The sequence below is a fragment of the Microcaecilia unicolor genome, chromosome 10, assembly GCF_901765095.1.
Source record: "Microcaecilia unicolor chromosome 10, aMicUni1.1, whole genome shotgun sequence".
Lineage (NCBI taxonomy): Eukaryota > Metazoa > Chordata > Amphibia > Gymnophiona > Siphonopidae > Microcaecilia > Microcaecilia unicolor.
Genome location: NC_044040.1, coordinates 89,832,679 through 89,847,875, shown reverse-complemented (window position 1 = coordinate 89,847,875; position 15,197 = coordinate 89,832,679). Strand labels below are relative to the sequence as shown.

The 15,197-nt window shown below is 45.9% G+C and overlaps 1 protein-coding gene across 2 annotated transcripts in view; it reads right to left on the bottom strand.

Moving 5' to 3' along the window:
- The window catches only part of AGK (acylglycerol kinase), a 731,903-nt gene that overhangs the window by 641,200 nt on the left and 75,506 nt on the right, over positions 1-15,197 (bottom strand). For both annotated transcript variants that reach the window (XM_030216389.1, XM_030216388.1), the window contains exon 4: positions 10,918-10,997. In XM_030216389.1, the coding sequence (XP_030072249.1) occupies positions 10,918-10,997 (80 nt within the window). The remainder of the gene's footprint in view (positions 1-10,917; positions 10,998-15,197) is intronic.

The following is a 15,197-nucleotide window of genomic DNA, read 5'->3' as shown; positions in this document are numbered from 1 at the left end:
CAGGGTGTTCTCCGGTTCAGTCAACTCCATAGGGCAAGGCTCACTCTCTGCCTCTCTCTCCTCAGGAGCCCAATCCATATTCTCCTCGCCCCGCCCTTCTCCCAGCTGCTCACCCTTTCTTTCATTAAAGCTCTTTGGTGGCTCTTCTTTCTCCACCCACCACCTCTTCCACCAGGTTGGAGAATCAGCCTTATTCCTTCCCCTGCGGCCCCCCTCTGGAGACCCCTGGGAATGCACATAGTTTCTTTTATCCCCGGTCTCCCTTGGGGCATGCTGGGAGTTGTAGTTCTTTATTTCTAGTTTTTTCCTGGGGAATGCCTGCCTATAACGGGGGTATTCTGGCCTATCCCAGGGTTCCTTTGGGGCCTGTCCTACATACTCTTTACACATTATGTCACGTTGCTCCGTGAGATTCAACCATCGATATCATTGCAACCAGTGGCTGCGAGGTGGATGGCAGACTTGCAGAGCACAGTGACAGAGGGGGTGCTTCAAGCATTCAGGGATAATATAGTAAAAACCTCTTTAAATGAGTTACATCAAGAACAGGAATATAAATTTCTACATTGCGCCCTGAAGAGCTTTCAAAGCTGGTTTTGCAGACTCGGGAAGATGCCCCAAATGTGGTGATGATAGACTACCTTGGGGCATATGTTCTGGGCTTGTGCTCGAACGCAGGCGTTCTGGGGGGGAGTAGGTAGGTTCCTCTCTCTATATATAGGAAGGGCAGTCCGGGTACACCCGGGGGATTTTTTATTCCATGAGGGGGCATACTTGCAGGGGGAGTCTGGGGCCCAGTGCTTATCCCTAGCAAAAGCTCTCATGTTAGCGAAGAAGGCAATATTAGTACATTAGCGCATGCGGAGGCACCACAATTAAAGACGTGGAAAACGATGATGTTTGACTTGGCGCTTTTTGAGCGCAGGGTGGTGTCTTCCAAATCTGAGAGTCAGTGGAAAGCCTTTCAGGACATTTGGGAACACTATTGGACTAGACTTTCGCACCAAGAGCGCAGTTTGCTCCTCAATGCTTAATCTAAGCAGGGTTCGTCCACTATTGGGTTGGTGATATCTCCGGGACTTAAAGAGAGATATTAGTAATAGAATATCACATTGCCATATCTCTTCTCTATGTTTTTTGTTTTAAGTGTTTGCCCTGTCTCTCTATCTGCTTTGGAACTTGCTGACAAGATGGTTGCGGAGTACTATGCTTCAGGGGGGTTATTAGGGGTGGGGGTATGAAAAACTGTTGCTGGAGAACTCTAAATGGTGGATCCGTATGTGCCATAATTTTTTCATTGTTTAGCCTGATGTCATGAAGGTTGACAAAACATGTATTTGCTGTTCGTTTTGTTTTAAAAGATGTTTGTAATGAGCTCTTTTTGTAGCATATTGTACTGACGTTGAGAACTCCAAAAAAGATGATTTAAAAAAAAAAATGTAAAAAAGCGGATATAGAATGTCTCCAAGAGGCACAGCTGCTGAACATGAAAAGCTCCGATGCTGCTGGGTGGGTGACATCTGTTATGCCTCCCCTCGGGGCAGGAATGGTGGGGTGGCTATATTGATAGGTAAACACCTAGCTTGCGCAACTAAAGTAATGATTAAAGACAATAAAGGCAGATTTTTATTGCTTAAAATATGGCTACAGGGGAGAGAATTGTATCTGTTCATATGTATCTGTTCATATCTGTTTATATGCCCCAATTTTCTATCCTTCAATAATGGCGTTACTACAACCCTATTAGGATAAGCAAATGATAGTGCTGGCAAATGATAGTGCTGGGTGACATGAATGTGCTTGCAGATCCAAACTTAGATTGCTTGGACAGATAACTTAATGGAGCCCAGCAAAGAACTGGGAGAGGGATTCTTAAAGCATTCAACACAATATATGACATCTATATGACCGAGAATATGTCTCCAAGTGTTGCCCGGGACGGAAAGGTTAGGACAGCCGTTGTAGTTGGTGATTCAATCATTAGGCATATAGATAGCTGGGTGGCTGGTGGACGTGAGGATCGCCTGGTCACTTGCCTGCCTGGTGCAAAGGTGGCGGACCTCACGCGTCACCTAGATAGGATTTTAGATAGTGCTGAGGAGGAGTCGGCTGTCTTGGTACATGTGGGTACCAATGACATAGGAACATGTGGGAAAGAGGTTCTGGAAGCCAAATTTAGGCTCTTAGGTAGAAAGCTCAAATCCAGATCCTCTAGGGTGGCAATTTCTGAAATGCTACCTGTTCCACACAAAAGGCCATAGAGACAGGCAAAGCTCCGGAGTCTCAACGCGTGGATGAGACGATGGTGCAGGGAAGAGGGTTTTAGATTTGTTAGGAACTGGGCAACATTCTGGGGAAGGGGGAGCCTATTCCAAAAGGATGGGCCCCACCTTAACCAGGGTGGGACCAGGCTGCTGGCATCGGCATTTAAAAAGGAGATAGAGCAGCTTTTAAACTAGAAATGGAGGGAAGGCCGACAGTCGCTCAAAAGCGCATGGTTCGGGATAAGGTATCTTGCAAGGATACCTCACAAACAGGGAAGATAGGATTTCTGGATAGTGAGGTTGCACAACAGACCTCAACTAAATACAACTAAAGATCAGACAAAAGATGGCAAATCAATAGTGTCAAGTACTAAGCATCATGCAAATAGGAACAACAAACATACTCTGAAATGTCTATATGCAAATGCTAGGAGTCTAAGAAATAAGATGGGAGAGTTGGAATATATTGAACTAAATGAAAAATTGGATATAATAGGCATTACTGAGATTTGGTGGAAGGAGGATAACCAGTGGGACACTGTCATACCGGGGTACAAAGTATATCGTAGTGGTAGGCTGGACCGGACTGGTGGAGGTGTATTAACGAGAGCCTTGACTCAGATAGATTACAAATTCAGCAGGACACAAATCACACCTTTGAATCATTGTGGGTTGAAATTCCATGTAGAAAAGGGAAAAGGACGGTGATAGGAGTGTACTACCATCCGCCTCGCCAGGATGAGCAGGTAGACGCAGAAATGATAAAAGAAATCAGAGACACAAACCAAATGGTCAAAGTGATAATAATGGGTGACTTCAATTATCCAAATATAGACTGGTTAAATGTAACATCGGGACACGCTAGAGAGGTACAATTCCTTGATGAAATCAAGGACAGCTTTATGGAGCAGCTGGTGCAGGAGCCGACAAGAGAAGGAAAAATTCTAGACTTGGTCCTTAGTGGAGCGCATGATCTGGTGAGGGACGTTATGGTACTGGGGCCGCTTGATAACAGTGATCATAATATGATCAGTTTTGATATCAACCTTGAAGTAACTATACACAGGAAGTCAAATACGTTAGCGTTTAACTTTAAAAAAGGAGACTATGATAAAATGAGAAGAACGGTTAAAAAAAAAAACTTAAGGGGGCAACTGAGAAGGTAAAAACTGTACAACAGGCACGGACGCTGTTCAAAAATACCATCCTGGAGGCCCAGGCCAAACATATTCCGGGAATTAGAAAAGAAAGACGGAAGTCCAAAAGACAGCCGGCGTGGTCGAAAAGTGAGGTGAAGGAAGCTATTAGGGCTAAAAGAAATGCCTTCAGAAAATGGAAGAAGGAACCGTCTGAAAATAACAAGCAGCAGCATAAGGAGTGTCAAAGCAAATGCAAGGCGCAGATAAAGAAGACCAAGAGGGATTACGAAAAAAAGATAGCATTAGAGGCAAAAAAAAAAAAAAACATAGCTAAAAATTATTTCGGTATATTAAAAGCAGGAAGCCAGCAAAAGAATCGGTTGGGGCACTGGATGACCGAGGGGTAAAAGGGGCGATCAAGGAAGATAAAGATGTAGCGGAGAGATTGAATGAATTCTTTGCTTCAGTCTTCACCGAGGAAGATTTGGGTGGGATACCGGTGTCAGAAATGATATTTCAAGCGGACCAGTCAGAGAAACTTACTGACTTCACGGTAAACCTGGAGGACGTAATGGGGCAGTTCAGCAAACTGAAGAGTAGCAAATCTGCTGGACCGGATGGAAAAATGAGCTTGCGGAGCTACTGTTAGTGATATGCAATTTATCCTTAAAATTGAGCGTGGTACCGGAAGATTGGAGGGTTGCCAATGTAACGCCCATTTTTTAAAAAGGCTCCAGGGGAGATCCAGGAAACTATAGACCGGTGAGTCTGACGTCGGTGCTGGGGAAAATGGTAGCGGCTATTATTAAAAATAAAATTACAGAGCACATCCAAGGACATGGATTACTGAGACCAAGTCAACACGGCTTTTGTGTGGGGAAATCTTGCCTGACCAATTTACTTCAATTCTTTGAAGGAGTAAACAAACATGTGGACAAAGGGGAGCCGGTTGATATTGTGTATCTGGATTTTCAAAAGGCGTATGACAAGGTACCTCATGAAAGGCTACAGAGGAAATTGGAGGATATCACAGTCCCTACCTTCTTAAGGATTGCTTTTGTATATCCCATTTGCCTGGACTAATCTTTGGGATGTAATGGAATGAAAAATTAATTTCCTTCTGTGATGGTTTCGGTTTTTCCAGGTTCTATGTAATTTAAGGTGTTTGTATTGTTCTGGTTCCGTTATTTCTAAGGGACGAGTTTTGACCTTTATTTCATAGTTCTTTTTCTATCTAGCGGCTGAAGTTTTTTTCTCTGGAAGTCATTCTCTTTCACTGCTTTGTTATCAGGGCTGCCGAGTGGGGGGGACAAAACTCCCCGAGCCCGGGTATCCAAAGGGGGCCCGGTGCTGGGGTCTCTCTCCCTCTCCTGCTCCTGATGGGACCTGGGTGATCGTGTTCCGACAGGAGCTGGAGGGAGAAAACTCTGGCGCCAGGCCCCCCCCATGGAGGCTGGGGAGCACCTGGAAAAACAGACACAGCAGGCTGCTCTTCTTCACAGTCTGCCGCATTGCCTTCCCCTGTGGCTGCTTTTCCCCTCAGGTCGTGCATGCGTGACCTAAGAGAAAAAGCAGCCGCAGGGGAAGGCCACGCGACAGAAGGAAGAAGAGCAGCGCTGGAGGACAAACTCTTCTGCTGGCAGGGCCTTGGGATCCCTGCCAGCCAAGGTACTTAACAGTTATGGTGGGTGGGCAGCAGCAGCAATCGAGGAGGGTGGGGCGGCAGCAGCAGCAGTAATCGAGGAGGGTGGGGCGGCAGCAGCAGCAGCGATCGGGAGGACTCTGGGGCAGCGACAGAGTAGCAATCGGGGGGGCAGCAGCGGCGATGACGATGATCCTGAGGGGGCCATCGGCAGCAATGATCCTAGGGGGGGGCCCGGAGGCTGCCTTGCCCCAGGCCCGGCTCAGTCTCTCAGCGGCCCTGTTTGTTATTGAATACTGGCTTGGTTGCTAAGCACAGGAGCTTATGAACTCAGAGTTCTCTATCTCCACCTGCTGACGGAAGGTCACAACCCATTTATCTGGGCTGATCCTTTGGGACTAAAGGAAAGAAATTTATCAGGTAATTAACTAATTTTTCCATGTGTGGGATAGACACAAAGGATCCCTATATAGAAAGAGGATAGAAAGAGGATGGTACCAAAATAGAACTCAAATTGCCTCATGGCTGTTGATATGTTACGATTGGTAGGAATGATGATTAGACAGTAACTCCAGCAGTGGTCAAAGGCCAGTGGTGGACAGACTTCTTCTGTGTCTGTGTCCCATATATGGCAAGGCAGATCAGGCTGGGCTAAAGTGGCCTCTAACAGTATCTCCAGTATTTGGGGAGAGAGACCACTGCTGGGCAGACATCTATGGTCAATGGCAAAGATAGATCAGGATCAAGTATATGTATTTTATATCATATTCATATTGCAAGCTGTAAGTGAAGGCACTGTGTATCTCAGTGGGAGAGGGGAAGCAATACAGTTGGATTGTTGGTTGAATCTTCAAATGATAATGAATGTGACTGTTGGGCAGACTGGATGGCCCATGCAGTCTTCATCTGCCATCATGGAACACACCTGCTTTTGTCAGTGGAAATTGGGCCCACAGTCTGAATTGGGAATTCTAGAGGCCTCGCTCCGTAGGCATCCAAAGCCTCAACTTTGGTCTGACATCTGCTTTTCTTATCTGACAAGCCCATGTTTACACCGCTTTGTCTCTGAATTCTCCTGCCACAGCCAGAGACCTTCACCCCTCCCTTACCAATTAGTAACTGAGGTAGAAAAACATTCCTTTTTCTGCATGCATGTATATGTTACCCTAGCCAGATTCTGTATACACAGGTTCTACATACATGTACATATTTGATTGTTCATCCTGGTCAGGTACTGCCCCACCTGGGCAGGGCAGAGGAACAGTATAAGTGTAATATGAACTGGTATTTTTTAGGAGAACTGGATCTTTTTTCTTTATTTTCTTTGGTCTTTTGCTCTGATATTCCACCTCTATGCACTATGGAAATACAACTGCAAATCTCTACAGGCTAGACCCTTCATGCCCCCCCTCCCATGCATGGAAGGTTAGAGACTACCATGAATACCATACATCTAACCAGAAGCTGTGTGAGCTGATTATTTTGCTGGCATCATATTAAAAGGTATCTATCATATTCTATTTCTGAGGTGAGTGTGGAGGAGTGGCCTAGTGGTTAGGGTGGTGGACTTTGGTCCTGGGGAACTGAGAAACTGAGTTTGATTCCCACTTCAGGCACAGGCAGCTCCTTGTGACTCTGGGCAAGTCACTTAACCCTCCATTGCCCCATGTAAGCCGCATTGAGTCTGCCATGAGTGGGAAATCGCGGGGTACAAATGTAACAAATATGAGAATATGTAGTCTAGGAACATTTGTCATCCAAAAATACAAAACCCACAAGATACAATCTAGATCAGTCACTTACAGGCTCATTTTCGAAAGAGATGGACCTCCATCTTTCGACATAAATCGGAGCATGGACGTCCATCTCCCAGGGACATCCAAATCGGTGTAATCAAAACCCGATTTTGGACGTCTCCAACTGCAGTCCGTCAGAAGGGGGGGGTGTTCAAGGCGGGACTTTGGCATTCCTAGGACATGGACGTCTTTCAGCGATAATGGAACAAAAAGACATCCAAGACTAAAACTTAGACATTTTGAGCTAGACCTGTTTTTATAATTAATAGCTGCAGTGAAAATTGAACCCACTTCCCCAGGATCAAAGTCTGCTGCACTAACTACTAGGCTACTCCTCTACTCCACATAAGAGGTGCCCCAAATGACCATTGGAAGGACTGGGGGATCACCTCCCCTTACGACCCCAAATCACAAAACATTTTTCCAAACAGCACTTTCAAAAGGAAAAGATTATAATTTTTTTTGTAGAAAATGACCTTTCCTGTTCTAATTTTGGACGTTTTACAAAAAAACGTCCAAATTCAGACTTAGATGTCACATCCAAAAATGCCCTTTCTGTATTTGACTTGCCCAAAGTCTCAAGGAGCAACAGTGGGAATTGAACTCATGTTGCCAGGATCAAAGCCCGCTGCACTAACCATTAAGCCACTCCTCCTCTGTTTTGGACATCTTGCATTTGGAAGTTTTTTGTTTGAAAATAGACCAAAAACAAGGACGTCCAAATCACAGGACGTCCTTGGTATTTTCAAAACGAAAGATGGACGTCCATCTTTTTTCAAAAATGACCTTCTCCCCGCCTTCGAATTTGGACATCTTTGTAAAACGTCCAAATTCTGACTTAGACGTTTCTTTCGAAAATGCCCCTCTTACTATATTACCATGTTTTTGTTTACCAAATAAAAAACATCAAATATTTGCTGGTAGCACAGGGTACAAAATTAGTATTTTAGATGTGTGTCTGCACAGTGATTTGAAACTCATGTCTTCACTAATTAAAAATACCTTTCATGTTTCATTGGCAGTGCTGTTAGAAAAAGCTTCCTAAATGCAATCACTAATCAGACAAATGTTTCTAAACTGCCTGATAAAATGCCATGACAAGGACACCAGAAACACTCCCATTTTCAATAATTAATTGCCCTGTGATAAAGGAGTTAAGTGTAATTCTGATCCCTTTCAACTGCTTTATTTAGGTTCTACTTACAATAATAAATACAGGCAACATGCTAGTGTCATCCTGATTCCTAACTGAAATAGAAACAGATCCAATATGTAAGTATGGTGGGTTGTACTTGAAGTCTTCAATCTGCCAGCTACACAAGTGATTTGAGCTATGCGATTCATTTTGTTCATCAAGGCAAGATTCATTTACTGTAGCTTGATCAACAATCACATGGCTCAAAACGGACAAAAAAAATTAACCGAGTGAGTTTTGTGGAAAAAAGTGCTCTATTGTTCTACAGATTGTTTCTCAAGCATGACCTGAAATTACCCCTAGCCACTTTGCTTTTCATGATATCCACAATGACTGCATGAATTAGATCCGCATGCAATGGAGGCAGTGCACACAAATCTAGCATGAATTAGATCTGTACGCAATGGAGGCAGTGACACAGATCTGTTGAAGGTGTGGAAGGCATATGGATTGGATTTTACAAGGTCTTGGGAGATATAGCAGCACCTATTTTGGCTCGCATATTTCAGACTGTGCAGGTGACTGGCCTCCTTCCCCACTTCTATTATGGTGATTCATAAGGCAGGGCACCCAGTGGAATCATTTGCCTCTTATGATGCTAAGATCTATGTAAAGATGTTAGCCAATTGGGTGGAGGAAGTGGTACACCACTTAGTTTGTAGAAATCAGGTAGAGTTTGTGGCAGGTAGAAGGGGGAAGTGATAATCTGTATAGACCAGTAGGAATATTAGGACTCCAGGAGGGGGTTAGTTAAGGGGTGAGGGAAAGGTGCTGATCACACTGGATGATGAAGAGCTATTTGATAGGGTGGAATGGAGCTATATAGAATATATCTTAAGACATAGTGGATAGAGGGAGGCTTATTAAAGACTAGTAAAAGAGGCCCGTTTCCAACAGAAATGAAATGGGCGCTAGCAAGGTTCCAGGGCCTCCCTCCCTGTCCTCTGAGTTCCATGCACCCCTCCCCTTCGAGTTCCAGGCCCCCTCCCCCTCGAGTTCCAGGCCCCCCCTTCCAGTCGAGTTCTAGGACCCCCTCCCCCCTCCCGTTCCAGTTCCAGGACCCCCTCCCTCTTCTGACCTGCCCTCCGAGTTCTACACCCCTGCGCCTCCCTCCCCCCCTCTCTGTTACCTCGGAGTAGAAGCAGGATGTGTGCGGCTGGTCCTCCCCTTCGTAAGTGCCGGCTGTTATTTAAAACTTCTTACCTCATGGTCTGTCAGCAACAGTGAAGTCGAGCAGGCACGGCACTTCACACTGCCTTCGCTTCTGTTTCAGCTCTGCCTCTGGTCCCGCCCTCATTTCCTGTTTGCGGAAGGGCGGGACCAGAGGCAGAGCTGAAACAGAAGCAAAGGCAGTGTGAAGTGCCGTGTCGTGCCTGCTTGACTTCACTGTTGCCGGCGGAGCACCAGGTAAAAAGTTTTAAATAACAGCCGGCACTTACGAAGGGGAGGGCCAGCCACACACGTCGTGCTTTCACTTGGAAGGCACAGAGAGAGAGGGAGGGAGGGGGGCATTCTGTGCAGATCTCCGGAGGAGAGGGGGGGCGTGGAACTCGGACAGGAGTGGAAGGAGGGAGGGAGGGGGGCATGGAACTGGTGCTGGCTTCCCTTCCCAGGTCATCGTGAAATCGGGGGGGGGGGGGGGATTCTGTGCAGACCTCCGGTGGCTGCTGCTAGCTTCCCTCCCCTCTCACTTCCCATTGGTCCGCCCTGTGACGTCATCCCCAGGGCGTACCAATGGGAAGTGTGTTACGAACCGAGGTATCCAGATGGAGGTGCAAATTATTATATAGGATAGGATGGTAATGGTGTTATATGTGAAGCCAGTAGCTATGCTGGGAATGAAAGGGTACTTATCACATTTTTTTCCATTCATGTGTGGTATGCAACAGGTGCCCATTGTTGCTCTTCAGAGAGATTTAGAATATACAATTTTTTTTAAAAAGACATCTTCTTGATCTCATGCTGTTACTCTTAATATATAAAGCTTTATAAAAGTGGACAAAAGCTGCCATGATAGCTTGCTCTTTGGCCAAGAGTTGACCATTAGGCCCTTTTAATTCTAGTAATAACCTGTTTATAACCTATAATAACCTGTATACCTTGGAGGAAAGGAAAAACAGGGGTGACATGATACAGATGTTCATATATTTGAATGGTATTAAGCCGCAAACAAACCTTTTCTGGAGTACGGGAAAGTGGTAGAACTAGAGGGCATGAATTGAGGTTGAAGGGGGGCAGACTCAGGAGTAATGTCAGGAAGTAGTTTTTCACGGAGAGAGAGGTTGATACATGGAGTGCCCTCCTGTGGAAGGTGGAAATGAAAACGGTAATGGAATTCAAACAAGGAATCGTGTTTAGAAGGAATGGATCCACAGAATCTTAGCGGAGATTGGGTGGCAACACTGGTATTTGGGAAGCAAAACTAGTGCTGGGCAGACTTTTATGGTCTATGCCCTGATCATGACTGAATAGATGTGGATGGGCTGAAGTGTAAATTTTAAGGGGCTTCGATGTTAGCTTCAGAACGTTTAGTACAAGAACAGCGCTGGGCAGACTTCTACGGTCTGAGCCCTGAAAATGGCATGGACAAATCAAACTTGGGTATACATATAAAGTATCGCATACCATGTAAAATGAGTTTATCTTGTTGGGCAAACTGGATGGACCGTACAGGTCTTTATCTGCCGTCATTTACTATGTTACTATATTATACATATGAATTATGGATATCCTGAGTATCAGGCTGACCAGCAGGCATTCCAGAATCAGTTTGAGACACACTGCTCTAGATGACTGTTCTCACATGCTGCGCATGAAAAACTATAGTTATGTCAGATGTATAGCACACAGTAGAGATGTAAATATTAAGCCCTAGCCTTACCCTTTACAGGCAGCAGGGTTAAGGAACACAGTCGCCTTCTTCATTTGTACATTGGGAAGAATGACCTGGTTGCCAAATACCTGATGATCAAACACAAAACAATGAGACACAGAAGGGGGAGGAAATAGGGCAGAAAAAGTTAAACAAAAAAAAGGCAGACAGGCATGAAAGATTAAAAAAAAGAGTAACTTATTCAGAGCATACAGTCTTTAGAACATAGTGATGCACAAGCATCAATAAAAATAACTTATTCAGAGCATACAGTCTTTAGAACACAGTGATGCACAAGCATCAATAAAAATCCAGGGCAGTTTAGAAAAAAAGAAAAGGTGCTTTCAGCCACAATGGACCACAGATGGGCTAAGGGACAGCAGAAGATGGAAGAGGGAGTTTGCAAGCTTTCGGATTCCACTGGTGTCACTTTACCACAAGCAAAGGAGCAGATATTGGAGGCTTGCAAACTCCCCCTCTGTCACACCCCTCACCTCACCAGTAACAGCGTCCTCGGGGGCGCAGGCTCCCGCCATCATTGCTGGACAGGTGCTCCCTCCGACAGCAAGGTTTCCACCCATCTTTGCCAGCGTGCGCACACTACCGGTGCCCTCGAGCCACACTGTCCTTTTCTCCTTCGGCGCTTCTCTTCACCTCCTGCACATGCTGGTTGGGCAACTCCCTATGTGGCCGGGATCTAACCCACCTCCCTGCTCCACGGGGATTGGCCATTCCTGTGAGTAACTTCCTGGGTTCTCCCTCTCCATGCCTTTCTAACCCATGGGCTATCTCTTGCTCTCTCTGCTCTTTTCCCATTGGTTGCTTGCCTGTACCTTTTGCTTTTCTCTATCCTATGGCTGCTCTCCCTCCCAGCTGATGTCAGACGCCAGCTCTATTTCTGTTGAGCTGTCCCTACCTCAGAGCTTCAGCTTCTACTTTGGTAGTTGTTTCCTTGCTTAGCATTCTGCATTTTTCACTGCTTTTCTAGTTACCGGACCCCAGCTTATACCTGGACCTCTCTGAGCCTGCTGCCTGCCTGTTTTGACCTCAGCTGTATCAGGACCTCTCTGTGCCTGCTGCCCGCCTGTCCGTCCTAGTCTCGGCCCCTGCTCACCAGCCTCCGCTCTCCTAAGCCCTGCCGGCTGCCCGCACCTAGGGGCTCAACCTCTGGGGAACAGCAGTCACTGCAGGCGAAGCCTCAGGGTTGCCGACCACCAAGTCAGAACCTAGGTCCTCTTCTTTTCTGGACCCGTCTGCATTCTACTTGGTACTAGAACTCACTAACCTGACACCCTCCCTATAGTCCTCTGCCGGCCTGCAACATGGTTTTTGAGCATCACGGGTGGGGAGTAGCTCTGTAGATGCCAGGGAATTTTCAGGTTACAGTCCTCTCCTCTTCCTTAAAGGCCGATTAGGAGGTTGAACAGAAGAAAGAGGGGACGGATTAGGGAGTGGAATAGCTCTTCAATCTGCTCTTCCCATTCTATTCCAACCTCCCTAACCTCCTGTTCTCTGCAGGCCTGGAGGGTAAGAGCTGGATTAGGCAGCAGAAGTACTGCTCTCTTCTATGTGATAAAGGAGAAACAGTAGCAAAAGCAGCAAAATAAACTGTACTCAGCTAAAGCCAAAAACCTGTTATGATCAGGGGCAACACAGAAAAATGCCAGAACATGGGAATTGTCCTTGTAATTCTTCCAGTAAGCTTCTCTTACCATCCTTGGGAATTTTTTTTTTTTATTTACACACTTTAAATATCACATAAGAAACACATAAAAGCTGTTACTTAATTAAGTCCCACAACTGGTCTAATTCATCTAAGTATCCTCCCCATCAAGTAACAGACAATGAGAAATCAATGTAAAAAAACATATCCTAAAATGGTGTTCTACGCTTCAGTACACAGCATTCTATTGAACATGCTAAACATTTTTTTTTTTAACTAAAACATTTACTCCTGATTCAGTGAACTTATGGCAAACAAGGTACTGTGCCATTAAACAATGTATGATGAGAAAAAAATCAGCACACACTTGCCTAACATGCCACAGTTTGCTGCACTGGGTATAAATGCTTTCTCTTCCTGCTAGTTCATGAGCAGAAATTGGCTCATGCTCCAACAGGAGGGGCAACGTTAATTTTAAAAAAGTCCAGAAGAGGGAAACCCATCTGCTGTGGCCAATATGGTGTGATCAGAATCATGGTTCTGCAGTCTTGCTTGAGTTTCAACAAAGTCTTTTCCACTAGAGGTATCGGAGGATACGCATATAGAAGGCCTGTCCCCCACTTGAGGAGGAAGGCATCTGATGCTAGACTGCCATGGGCCTAAAGCCTGGAACAGAACTGAGGAACCTTGTGATTGAGTTGAGTGGTAAAAAGATACACCGAGGGGGTGCCCCATGCTCGGAAACATCTTGTGGGCTATGCCCATATGGAGAGACCACTCGTGCGATTGCATTATCATGCTCAGCCTATCGGCAAGGGTGTTGTTTGCGCCTGCAAGATAAGCAGCTTGAAGAAACATGCCGTGTTGGCGAGCCCAATGTCACATCTGGATGGCCTCCTGACACAGAGGGCGAGATCCAGTGCACCCCTGCTTGTAGGTGTAATACACTGCAACCTGATGGTATCTTTGAATTATAATCTACTATAATAAAACTCACCCTCAACGTTCTGAAGACAACGTTCTGAAGTCACTCAGTCGCTCACTGAAGGGTTCATGGATTCATGGTGGTGAAGCCACAACACTGACCATGCCTCTCTGCCCCACCCTCGCATGACGGACCAATCAGAAAAAACACCCTCAACATTCTGAAACACAAAGGACCATCACACCACCGTTCCCAGGCAACACTAGGCAACGTAAGACGGACCAATCAGAGGAAACTACGTGACAATAAGGGAGGAGCATTCCCCAGCAGAATGGCTCATTATCTGTGCAGCACGGAGAGTACAGAACCACCGCTGGAACGAGAGAAGAATATTCCTGCTGTGGGTATGTGCAAAAATAGACCGGCACAGCACATCCCACAACCCCCAAGCAAAAAACAAAACAAAAAAAGACACACATCAACAACCTGCACACACACCGCACCCTCACACACACACACACACACACAAAATAACTCTGTGACACATACACACACACAAAAAAAAAGCCACATGCTAGCACCCGTTTCATTGGTTTCGGAAACAGGCCTTTTTTACTAGTAATTTGATAATGCAGCCGATCTCTGAAAGCCTTTACAGTGTTCCAGATAACTCGAAGCTCCAGGAGGATGATCTGAAGATTCATTTCCTAGGCGGACCAAGCACCTTGAGTGTGAAGCCCATCTACATGAGCTCCCCAACCCTGGAGAGTTGCAGCCATCGTCGGCACTTTCTGTGGCTCAGGAATTTGGAATGGAAGTCCCAGAGTCAAACTGGATCGAATGGTTCACCATTCAAGAGAGCGTACAAGCTCTGGGGACACCTGAATGACATCTTCTAGATTTTTTGTGGCCTGATACCAATGAGAAGCCAGGGTCCATTGAGCTGATCTCATGTGAAGAAGTGTCATGGGCATAACGTACATTGTAGAAGCCACGTGGTCTAACAATCTCATCATCTGCCGAGATGTGACCTGCTGAGAGCACAAACCCTGGATGATAGAGAGACAAATTTATCCACCTGCATCTCCAGAAGACAGACTCGAACCGTCTGCATGTCAAGCAGGGCTCCCATGAAATCCAATCACTGAACAGGGTGGAGACGGAAACTGAGGTAGTTTTAAAATGAACTCTAGTAGCTCTAGCACTCAAACAGTCAGCCGAATGGACTCCTCAGCACCATCCTCTGAGGTGCTCTTCACCAGCAAATCATCGAGATATGGGAACACATCGACTCCCAGTCTGTGTAGCAATACTGCAACTACTGCTAGACACTTGGTGAAAACCCTGGGAGCCTACACAAGGCAAAATGGCAACAAGCAATACTGGTAAGTAATGTGTTCCCAGCCGAAATCGAAGATACGTCCAGTGGGCTGGAAGTATCGGAAAGTGAATATATGCATCCCTTAAGTCCAGAGAGCACAGCCAATCATTTTTTCTGCATCATGGGAGAATGGTGCCCAGGAAAACCATCCTGAACTTTTCTCGGACAAAAAATTTGTTCAGGGCCCTTAAGTCTAGGATGGGACGCATCCCCTCTGTCTTTTTCTGCACAAGGAAGTATCTGAAATAGAATCCTGCCCTTCCTCCCTGGTGGAACAGGTTCAACCACACAGGCCTTTAGAATGGCAGAGAGTCCCTCTG